This window comes from Manihot esculenta, chromosome 13, assembly GCF_001659605.2.
Source record: "Manihot esculenta cultivar AM560-2 chromosome 13, M.esculenta_v8, whole genome shotgun sequence".
Taxonomy (NCBI): domain Eukaryota; kingdom Viridiplantae; phylum Streptophyta; class Magnoliopsida; order Malpighiales; family Euphorbiaceae; genus Manihot; species Manihot esculenta.
This window is the reverse complement of record NC_035173.2, coordinates 29,435,391-29,447,669: the sequence shown is the minus strand read 5'-3', so window position 1 is coordinate 29,447,669 and position 12,279 is coordinate 29,435,391. Positions and strand designations below refer to the sequence as shown.

At 31.5% G+C, this 12,279-nt stretch overlaps 1 protein-coding gene across 1 annotated transcript; it reads right to left on the bottom strand.

Moving 5' to 3' along the window:
• Positions 1-553: 553 nt before the first annotated feature.
• Positions 554-6,443, bottom strand: LOC110630135 (nucleobase-ascorbate transporter 11). The gene is made up of 10 exons (XM_021777463.2): positions 5,413-6,443; positions 4,742-4,839; positions 4,448-4,618; positions 4,026-4,126; positions 3,510-3,645; positions 3,267-3,317; positions 2,776-3,063; positions 2,222-2,456; positions 1,408-1,688; positions 554-1,259 (listed from the first exon to the last, which is right to left on the bottom strand). The coding sequence occupies exons 1-10, from the start codon at positions 6,134-6,136 to the stop codon at positions 1,050-1,052; spliced, it is 2,295 nt and encodes a 764-aa protein (XP_021633155.1). The 5' UTR covers positions 6,137-6,443; the 3' UTR covers positions 554-1,049.
• Between the last annotated feature and the right edge of the window lie 5,836 nt (positions 6,444-12,279).

The following is a 12,279-nucleotide window of genomic DNA, read 5'->3' as shown; positions in this document are numbered from 1 at the left end:
TTCACTCCATCTATTTCAAAAAAAAATCTTTTTCAAAAAAATTTAACATTTGGAACAATAAGAAAATTTAGTAAAAAAAAAAACTACTTTCCTAAACAAAAGAAAAAACAAATTATTTTAAAAATAAATTCCTCTTAAAAAAAAAAGTGATTTTCACATATTGAGATCATTATTAAGATTTCTATATATAAATTTATTAATCAAATTTATTTTTTGAATTAAAATTTAATAATAAAAAATTATTATCTCATTAAAAAATATTTTTTAATGAAAAATATTTTTCACAGAAAATATTTTCTAAATACAATACAAATTATTTTTTATAAATTAACATACAAGTTATTTTCTATACATTAACGGAGTCTAATTATTTTAATAGCTGATAGTGTAATATTAGCCTCATAAGAAGTAATTCCTTCATCCTCTTAACTTCAATTCAAAATACTAACATTACCTTCAAAATTATTATCAAACAAAGCCCGAGTGCCACAAAGCTCTACTTTTGTGTTGGTCCAACATGTATTCTGTAATAATTTAAGAGATCAACAGAGTCTAAATAGAATACATTTCCCATGGATTTTATTTGAATTGCTAATAATTACACACAGATTTTGTGTATAACAGAGCTGAATGGTAACAAAGAATTCACATAGTACTAAGATCACACAGCTTTTCTTGCAGAAGAAGGTACAAAAACAATTAATACTAAAATGCAACAGAAGATTCACACTACGCCAACAATACCTTCCTCTCAAAGATTGTTTTGACTATGGACATAATGTGAAACCAGCCATGTTATTTTCTGACATCAAAATACAATGTCTTAGTTCAGTTATGTATGAAAATTTTCCGAGTTCGTGTAGTAGAAATGAATATATTCCTCACACTAACTTTCTTTGAGCTGCATTTGTCTCCCATCTCTGTGGCTCCAATCTAAGCAAGCAGTATATAAACTTGGGAACTTCACAACTGCTTATAAGCGTAGACTTTGGTCTGCTAATGGTCATGCAGGAAAGAAATTCCTGAAAAAGTATATATTGTGCATGCGATCACCTCAAACAACAGAAGAACCGTGAAACTTTTCTGGGAAGGGAATAATCTGAATGCACAGATGGATCAGTAGCCAAATCTTCAGGATGAGACCATATATACACCCCTCTTTCTTGTCGGGTACCAGGGACCGTATTATCGAGTATGAGTGCTATCAAGAGAGTGACCACCATGCTCATGGACATAAGTCCATTTATTGCAAAATCAAACTGATGGATGAACCAAAAGAGAGAGTTATAGAGATCAGTATGGGGAAAAAAGGAACTGAAAATGCAAAGCTAGATGATAGAATAAATGGTCATATAAATTACTAAATATATGCACATTGATTATAGAAAAAAGTGGTAAGGTGCATACTTGTTTACTGCTGGTGTGGACTGGTCCGTTTGATGCTGCCGCATAAGGAACAAAATAACTTGGGAGTATCAAGCTAGATTCCGGTTGATACTGCTGAAAATAGGCAGGAATTGACAAACCAAGGAACAATGAAACACCGACTATAGCGACATTTCTAAAACTTGATGTTTGACTGTACTGCAATGTGGAGAGACCCAATGCCACAATAAGGCCCCACATGAAGCAAAGTATGGAAGCAGCTAATGCCAGTGGTATAGAAGCAAGAATAGCACCCACTTTTCCTATTGAAAACAAAAAGGAGTTATTAGTATGAAACTTATCACATAGAAGGTTCTTATGAACTCAATACAGTGCACAGCTAAAAGGGTGATTAAGTACATTATCAATATGCCATTACGCGAGTTCCTGAACAGCATTTTGGTAAAAACAGTGCAGACTAGTAAAAAATTTACTTTAATTGGTCTGATGAATAAATATATAAGCAAATTCATAACTAGGGTATGACATGTGAGGTTTATGACTTCCATGCGTGCATGCATGAAAGTCATAGATTTCTTGAACAATCTTTTAGATCTAATTTCCAACTTCAAAAGGCAAAAGAAATTTTAATTTCACTTGGATGCATAATCCAACCTATTCAGTACATGCCTAATTAAACATGTGGTTTATGGAAACGCCTGCAGACTTGTAACCATTTCCAGAACTCACCTTATGGCTACACTCCACAGTTTCAATAAAAGAAAAGAATATGCACTGCCGAGGATTATACTAACAAACTTGGCATTTTTGTTTTTGATAATTTCAAGATGTTTACCTACAAATGAGAAGAGGATCAAGAAAACTGCTCCAAGAACCAGGGCCCTCTGATTAGCCACCTTTGTTATATTGATGGTATGAACATTTTCTGTTAATGTCGTTGAACCAGTACCTGAGCCCCAAAGTCCAGCAAGTATACTGCAGAAGCCCTCCAATGCAATTCCTCTGCTGACAATTCCTGGAGTTGGAGGCTTTGAGTTAACTAGAATGGATGTAGAGTGATACGTTCCAACCTGTAAGCATGGTTACATTTGCATAAGATCCGGTATAAATCTTTGGCCATTCAGTTCTCATATATTGAAATATTGTAAAAATATCTACAAATCAAACAATTAGCATGGCTTCTCCCTTAACTTTCTAATTATAGGTGAAATCGCAATCATCACATTATTTGTTTATTTTTCTAATTATTTTGACAATAATTTTTCTCCCTGTTTTGGTGTTTCCCATAGAAGCACACTTCTGCGCTGTCATATGGCCCTTGTGACTTGTATACAGTAGGGATTATAATGCGAAGTTTGGGGAGAAAAGAATGTAGTGGAAGCTACTAACCGAATCCACTGATGCAACTAGTGACACAATTATCATGATCAAGGATGTCCTCAGGTGGAAGATGGGGACACCCCATTGTAAAGGGTAGGGAATTCTGACCCATGCAGAAGTTCTCCATGCATTAGAAACATCAGTCCTGCAATGCTGCATCGTATATGCATGCCTTCTACACGAATCAAGTAGAATATTTGAACTTGGTATGTCAGGGCTGCATCCTTTGTAATCATATGCTCCACCAGCTGTCAGAAAGAAAGCATATGTCCATATGATCATGACACTCAGGGGGACCTGCAGTCACAAAAAATTTCAGCAAGTTATCCAAGTAACGATAGCAACAGGTTCCAGTACATTCTACCCCTGGACTTCAGCTTTGATGGTGAAGAAATGGGATTTACTTGTACACATTAGTTTCAAATCTCAGCATCACTATACCAATATTAAACAGAATAAGTAATAGTTGGGTAAAAGGGAAAGGAAATTAAGAAACATACCGAATAAATTTGGAATAACCGATGTCCAAAGATCGATAATCCTCGAAGATACTAATATAGAGGCAATAAAAGTACAAGATTAAGTGATTTGAACACTTCAAAACAATTAAATGAAAGAAGATGATAAATAGCTAACAAGTTAGATGTATAATGGAAATATGAATATTGAATGCAAGTGCCTACTTATCAAAAGGAAGTAGGTCATGTATTTATATTGCTCAATCTTCAAACAATATCACTTACCAGGGAGAATACAAGAACCAACAGTATCAGAGGAATACTAACTTCCACGCAACTACCAGCTTGAGGAAAACCATAGCCAACAAATGCTAAACCTACAGCAGCAACAGTTGGTGCAACCACTACTGGATTAATTAATCTGCAAGACATTAGTATACAAGGAAAAAATTATCAGACAGGATTGGATAATTAATGCAGCTTTTGACAGTAAATTGCTAGAAATATGAAATTACAAGTGTAACAGAATGTATATTGGTATAAATATATATATATATATATATATATATATATATATTATATATTTCATTTAGCATAAAGAAAAAACTTCAGGAATTAAAAGAATATTCATAATAGGTGGTAAATGTGCAGCTAGAAGTGATTTATGAAAGAAATCCTATGCGCATCAAGAATTCAAGATAGCAAGTATAGAAGCCATATATATAGCATTAATGGATAACAGGATAAGCATTAAATCTCAAGAAGCACTAGAAAAACAATATAGGGAATATCATTGCTTACCTTAGAAGAAGGGACATTAAACCAGTGAAACCCAAGATGCTTTGGAATATTGAACCCACAATTATAGCCCCCTGGAGCTCCCTCATTATGTGTCTGAATTTCTACATTTAGTGAGCATGAAACTGAAAGGTTAAAGCAGTTCATCAAAGAAAAATACTTGAAACACAAAAAAGGTATCAGAACTGAGAAAATTTATAACCACAATCCTCACATTTCATTTAATCATAAGTTTACATTATAGATATGTTTGATTGTTTGGTTCCTCACTTTTGGGGGAGAAAAAGATGGACATTTGAGATGAAAGGCTTTTCGTATTTAAAACGCATTTGTGGCAAACTCAAAAATGTTCATCGTATTTATGGCAAGCCTAAAGCTAATGGATATTATCACTTAATTTGTCTTTTTCATAACAATTAACTTACATGTTCCGAGAGATTTCTGTACTCCCGTGCATTAATGATAACTAATGCTGGTGCCAAATACACAAATGAACTCCCTTGAACTAATGGAAGTCGGGTACCAAAATAGGAGTGCAATATTGTTGTAATGCCAGAGAGCAGCAACATAGTAGAAATCACTGTAGCAGTGTCCCTCTGTCATTGTTCATGCAAAGAAAGCAAAAAAAAAAAAGACAAATAAATCATTAAGCTCTGTCAATTCCGTTCTTGAAGTTGAAGTGCATAAACAACAAGACATCCATGAGAATTAATGCTTACATCTGTCCCTCCCATGGCTGGTACGATGATCAAGGGAATGAAAATAAGTGAGCCAGCCAATGATAAGTAGTGTTGCAGGCCATAATACAGAAGTGGCACTGCAGTTAAAAGACAAACACGCAAGGATCAGGGAAAAGAACCAATTTCTAGGAAACTTATGAGAATACAAAAAGGAGGGGAAAAAAATCAGCAATGAATGAAAAATTGCAGAATCCATAATTGATTAGTGGCTCTGTCACCTTACATAGGCCCTGGAAAATAAAAACTCTCACTTCCTTTTAAAATTTAGAGAAAATTTTGGATCTTTCTTCTTCAACCTGCACTGCGGCAACTACACTAAGACCGTTTAAAATTTTATTGTGGCTTCATCCATTAAAGAACGCAGACAAAAACAGGGCATTCACAACTCACTAGCTCTTTCAAGTTCCTGGTATAGAAATAAATATACATTAACAACTAATCTTCGTCTGCTAACAAACTGGATCTCCAACAACAGCCACATAAACAATTATCTCTCTACTTAATTTGGGTGGCTTCTTATTTTGAAAAAACTGCTAATAAAACAGTGCTTTCAATTCAACATACAAACACCCATTAAGAAATAAGAGGGAATCAAAGAAAAAGCCATTAGAAAAGAGGAAAAGAGAAGGAAAAATTATTGGAATACTAACCAAAACCTGGATTATCTGTTAAACCAAGTCTCATTCCACTCTGTCTGTGCCACCCTTCAGTATGAGGATCATCCCCAATCGGATACATCTCAATTCCAATATCAGTTCCAGCATTTTCTTCTTCTTTCTTTGGCTCCGTCGCCGGTGTAGTTGCCGGGATTTCATTTACTGTGCCATTTACACTTCCGTTCCTGGTACCACTGCCATTCACATTCAAATTGCTAATTCCATTTCCATTTAATCCAACTTTCCTTTCCCCATCCTTAACCCCAAAAGCAGATTCATCTCCTATTCTCTTCCTCTTATTCTCATCTCTCAGTCCCAACCTCCTATTATTTCCATTCCTGAATTCATTGCCTGACCTAGAAGCTGAACCCGTGGCCGGTTCAATTTCTGAGCCTCTAGCAGGCCTTGTCCGGCCAAGAATGGGGTCGATCTCGATTTTGGGGGACGACCCACCGTTTTTGTGATGGTTTAGACCTCTCTCCAAGTCGAAACCAGTGCTGCTATCAAAATTTTCGCTGGTGCTTGTAGTGGTTTCACTAGAGAAAGTGGAAATAAAACCAGTTCTCTTGGCCCAAGATCTCAGCTCTCTTGGATTATGATGATCAGTTTTTGACACAAATGGCTCGATCTTCGCCAGCATAGAGGTAGAGGTAGAGGTAGCTTTTTCTCTATGTGGCTTCGACTTGCTTACAGAATCTGAGCTCGGCCCAGTTTCCATTGCAGGATTTTCTCAAATGGGTGATGAATTCTCAAGAAAACAGCTCACAAAATGAAATGAAAACTCAAAAATTAAAGAAAAACTGTAGAGTAGAATCAAAGAAAACGAAGTACTGATAGGAGACAGCCATTGTTGAGGAAGTGAAAAAGCAAAGCAAACGAAATGATGAGCTCTTAATAGAAATGTTTATTTTGCTAATGGTTGCTCTAAGGAAGAATGAGTACCGAGTAGAACGAGTTCAGTGTAAATGGGCATCCTTTTGTCTTCACTTTCAAGACTCAAATGTCGCTGGCCAGTTGCTCTCAGTAGTTGTATTCAAGCGTTGTTAAATGACAATAATGCCCTCAACTTGCCGTTACAAAACCTGGCGGCTGAGTGGAAGATGCGTCAGTCTATAGATAAAGAAGAGGAAGAAGATGAAGGATTAAAAAGAACACGAATCATCTGTTATATTTTTTATGAATTTGATCTCTCTTTTACAACTTTAATCGAAAAGTTTCCTTTTTGTTTAAGCTTTAGTGATTTGTAATGGGATGATGATCCCATCCCCAGAGCTTTCTTCCATTCTAAGTCTCTTCTTCCACCAAAGTCCATACTCCTACAATCCATTCATTCCATCTGTATTCTGTCATGCATGAAGGCTATTGTGCGACTTCTTTTGATGGAAGATCGACTCATTGGTTGTGCCTGCTTGATGTCCTGCTTATTAGTTCTACACTGTATTATAGATTTAAAGAATATAATCGGATTTCAAACGGTTTAAAAATTTAAAAATAAATATATGATTCGGGTTGAATTTGAATTTCACGTATTATTTAAATATATTTATAAAAGTAATTAGTAATTAATTAAATATAAAATATATATTTTTATAGTCATACATTTTTATATTATAATTTTTTTAAAAAAATTTAAGTATAATTCACCAGAATCAATTAATTACATATGTACATGAAGATCTATTCATAGTATAGCATAGTTAGTGTGTAATAATGTTGCTTTGAACAGCGGCTTGCTTTAATAATGCGGTCGGTTCGGTTCAAAATAGAATAAAAATCAATAAATTTAAAATCGAAATTTTAATATTTATAAAATTAAATTGAATTAATTTTAATTAGAAATTGAATCGAATTGGTCTGATTCGATTCTATTCAATTTAATCGGTTTAAATTTTTAATAATTTTTTTTTACACTTTAAAATTTTAAAATTTAATTTAAATATTTTAACTTTAATATGATTTAAACTTTCTATATTATTAAAAATAATATATTATTATCGTTAATCGATTCGGTTCGATTTGATATTTTTAATTTTTTTTTATCAATTTGAACGATTCGAAATAACTAAAATTTTTTAAATTAAAAATTGAACTAAATCGAACTGAAATAAATAAAAAATCTAATTAAAATTTTAAATTAATTCAGTTCGATTAATTTTTTCAATTTAAACCGAATAATGCTCATGTCTATCTATCGCCCCCTCTCTAAATTTTTAATTTTCAGAGTAAGTTGAATATAATTTTTTTTTAATAAAATGTTATACTTTAAGAACTTTTCAAGGTTAATTTTATTTATTAAGTACACATCTACATAATATGATTCCAGTGAAATTTGGAGATTGCAAATTCTAAATTATTTAATTCTTTTTTTTTATATTATCACATGTATCTTTAATTTATTGGACTGAAACTAATTTTATTTGTATCGAATTAGTTTACTAAAAATAAAATATTTCTACCGAGATCAATTGAGAAAGAAATTCTCTCTTCTCTCTGGAAGAAGATAGAACTTTTCTTTGAGGTACTTGACCTCTTCCTCTTCCAAGTCTCGCCGGCTTCATGCATCAGCTTGGAGGTTTTCCTTTACCCCTTCGAGGGAGGGAAACCTTCTTCCCCCCAGCTGTGGGTTGGCCTTTCTCTGTCGGGTAGAGGTGTAAATATGGTTTTGATTGTCTTTGGTAGCAACAATGCTTAGTGGAGGCTTGTTTATAGCTATTGGTTTCTTTGTTTTTGGTTTTTCAGATCTGGAGGGCTTTCGCATGTTGGGATTCAGAGGTTCTGGTTGTGGTGGGAGTGAGGAGGTGGATGGAGGAGCAGTAAATCAAAGATGTCAAGTCTGCCATGCACCCCTTTGCTTCTTCCCACGGTCTCAGTTGTTTCTGGGGGCTCTCCATCTCGGCCATGTGGGGGTTTATTGGCTCAATTGATGAAGAGGTTTCATCCCTTCTGCCTCTAGCGTCAGGCGCTCACTACCATCACTGGATCTGCAGGTTCATGTGGTCTCCTTGATGTTTAGTCTGCTCGTTTTTACTTCTGAGTAACTCCGATTGTGGTTGCTTGAGAGCGGTCGGGCTGTCCTTTAGGTTTTCAATATGAGAACTATGGCTTGGGCTTCTTTTTGAGGGAGTACTCTTTCCTATCCTCTTTCGATCAGCAATGCCAGCATGATGCTCATCGAGGTCAAGCAGTGCATTTTCAGATTTCGGGTCAAGATTCTTTATTGATCTAAGGTTTTGCTTTCTGTGTTCTTTTTTCTTGATCTCTAGAAACTTAGGCTTAGTTCTGTATTATAGAAGTAACCTTATTTTGTAATTTGGGCCTGATAGCTTTTCTAATGAATTTGCCCTTTTTTACAAGAAAAAAAGCTTTTACGTACCGTTTTCATATTTGAAATGTAGGCTTCAACTTACTAAATGCTGCTTCAAAATCCGGAATAGTCTTTTTTTGTTTACTATATTATTAATTTTACATAGTTGTTTGCTTTAATTTTTAAAATATTTTATTTTATTATATGAGAAATAATAATTTATCATTTAAAGATGTTTATTAAACTTCTCAAAGAAAAGTTTATTAAAAAGTAAGGAACACCTTAATTTTTAGTAACCAACATATTTATATATATATATAGATCGCAAAAATAATATACACATCGTAGGGTATATTTTATGAGTTATTATACTTAAATTCATTTATGCTATTATGTCCAATTTCTTCCTATATATATAAAAGGATGAGCAGGAGTAATGGCCTTTCAACGCTTGGGATCCAAGAAGAGCCCTCAGCAGTCCGATTACTAAGCTACTGAAATAAGAGTACTTGAATTGATCTTTTTGGGTAGTCGTACAAAACTTTAAATGTGCGTGCGATGGCAACATTATTATGTATCAAGAATAATATGATTTTAATCGGCTCTGTATTAAATGAATCAATTCTAATCATCAATGAAGCGTCTAAAAAGTCTGCCAAAAAGCGTCATTGTTCATGTGGAAAAGACATGTTATAAGCATATTATGAAAGGATCAGAGTATAGTCCAACCTTAATACCTTCCAAAATGCTATCGGACTTCATTACTAACCTCATTATTAAGCCGGACTCATCTACTCTATTTTAAACCCTTTAACACTGGTCCATGTATTCTCATTGCGTGGACCTCCAAATCTCATAAGCATCAAAGTAACTATATTTATGAGTTATATAAATAATTTTTGGTAAATTTTAATTGATATAAATGAATTTATATATTCAATATATTATAGAAATTTAAATTTAAGTATAATGATTTTTTATGAGTATGCACATAAGGAATGGGGTGATGGAATGAGTTTTTTTTTTTAATTAAAGTTAATAATTTCATTAAGAGTCTTAAAGACAAGGTTAAAATAGAGATCTAACCCATATATATTTTAAAAACTCAGAAACCTAACCCATAAAAGTAAGGTCCAAGGCCTAAAGACTAAAACAATTTGGATCAAATAGATAAATCCACTATTCTACTCGACAAAAACTAAAACTAGGTAGATAAAGTCGTCATCTCCATGATGAAGCTCTTCGTTGATCACAAATTGATAGCCACCTCCAAATAGATTCTTAGTTGGAGAAAAAAAAAAGATATTGAACAGAAGCAAGAATCATCCTCTCAGCTAGCAATATGCAAAGAGAAGATAAAAAGGAGAAACTCAAATAAATACTTTTTATGAGAAATAGAGGAGACGAACTCTTTGGTGATCATATTTTCACCTTACAGACGATCTATCTTCAACTAAAATCTCATGAGCCATTTCTAGCAATCAAATAAACTATATTTCTATCGAGACAAAAATTTATTGAAGATAAAAATTGAGCTCCCTTTGCTCAAATAAAGTTTTCGAGATTAAAAAGTAAACAATCTATAAATTAAAGCGTCATGCGTTTCAGCAAATATATTTTTTTATATTCGTGACAGAAACTATATATATAAAAATAAAAGAAATAAACATATAAAGAAAAAAAAGGCACTAAAGAGATATTCTCCAAAATAATCTATTATTACTAAAAAGCATATACAACAGAAAAATTAAAAAATATATATATAAAAACCCTGTATAGTGAGGAGAGTGAAAATATATGGATAGAAAAAAAAAATCAACAAAACAACGGTAAAGAGAGTTAGACTCTAGAAAACAATGAGTTTCTCTAAAAACAAAAAAATTTAGAGAAACTTTGAATATATTTCAGTTGGTAGAACTGAGTTAATAGGATGGATCACTTGGACAATTAATTTGGTGAAAAAGAGTCATCAAAATCAGTGCCATAATGTCATTTCTCTTTTGCCTTTTATAGTGTCGGTTTTTTATTTCCTCATTAAAAATATTTGAATATTTGTATGCTCCAAATGTCTTTTTAAAAAAAAAAAAAATTAAAAATTTCCATTTCGGTATTGATTTTTTAGGTAATTTTTAACCAGCCTCATTTTTTTAGTGTTTCATTTGTATCTTTTATTTTCGTTTAATCATTATAAAATTTCTAAACATTTTAAATATGAAAATAAAATAATTTCATACCAAAATCACATCAAGCGCATGATAATATTTTTAAAAAAAATATAAAAAAATATTTTATAATTTTATTATTTTTATTTTAAAATTTATAATTTAATTTATGTTAAAATAATATCAATGAGATATGCGGTTAATAAATATCAGTAATTTTTTAATGTTGTCAATATTTTTTGATGTGATAATTAAAATATAATTATTTTATTTTAAAATTTATAATTTAATTTATATTAAATTATTTATAATATAATTTTTTTATTAATATAATTTACAATATTTAAAAATTATTATTTTTTTATTAATAGCATAATAGCACATATATTATTTTAATATAAATTAAATTAGATATTCTAAAAATAAAAAATTGATAAAAGAACAGACACATACAATTTTTTTTATATTTTTTCTATACTTTTACATGAGAAATGTCACATCGATAATAGAAAGAATAAAAAAAAAAAAGCCGTATATAATATAAAATACTCCAGTTTTTTTTTCTCCCTCTTTCCTCTCACTCAAAAACAAATTCTTTTCTTATTTGGTTTTAAATTATTTATTTTTTAAGAAATTTGATTTTCAGTTAAGTAATTTAATTAAATTAGAAAAAAAGTATAATCGTTATTTCATCTAAATAATTCTATACAAAATGAAAAATTAATAAAAATTAGACAAATAAATGAGTTAACTCTAAAAAAATAATAATTAACCATTAGTATTTTTAAACAAAAAAATAATAATTAATTTTAAATAAATATCTTTATCCTATTAATTTATTATACCATGTAAACATCCATCATGGTACAACGATGATACTATTCAATTTTTATTAAATTAGAGAAAATAAGTTATGATTCTACTACAAGAAAATAAAAGTTTTAACGTTGCTTGAGACTTGAGATTCATGAGTTTGAGTTTCCCTATTCCAAACAATGCCCAAATTTGTCAGAATGGCACTGTCATGCATTACTGTTGTTGTCTGATTTCTAGTCAAATTTCTAACAGGAGAAATTTTGTTGTATTGTTTTAAAAGATTATGAATTTATTGGTAACACAACGAAGATGGAAATAGAAATGAAATATAGGGGCTTGATAAAAAATTTACCCAATTTTTTGGTTATCAATATTGAAAATGTAGAATGAATTTTCTCAAAAATTTTACTCTCGGAATTAAAATAAAATTTGAATTTGAGGACCTTTTTGTAATTAAACTTGACTGATTTCCTCGAATTATATATCTTTTTTGGGTTGGATTATCCTTGTCCAAAATCAATAGAAAACGGGTTAGGGATAAAATTTTTAAAAAATGAAAGTTATTTTAAGACTATAAAA

What these genes read in the sequence shown, in the direction of transcription:
- LOC110630135 (XM_021777463.2), bottom strand. Translation starts at nt 6,136, where the DNA reads ATGGAAACTGGGCCGAGCTCAGATTCTGTAAGCAAGTCGAAGCCACAT. An exon ending in TGGTTCTTGTATTCTCCCTG is followed by an intron (nt 3,318 to 3,509) that starts GTAAGTGATATT and finishes CCTCTATATTAG; the next exon opens with TATCTTCGAGGATTATCGAT. An exon ending in TAGTTGCATCAGTGGATTCG is followed by an intron (nt 2,457 to 2,775) that starts GTTAGTAGCTTC and finishes CCATGCTTACAG; the next exon opens with GTTGGAACGTATCACTCTAC.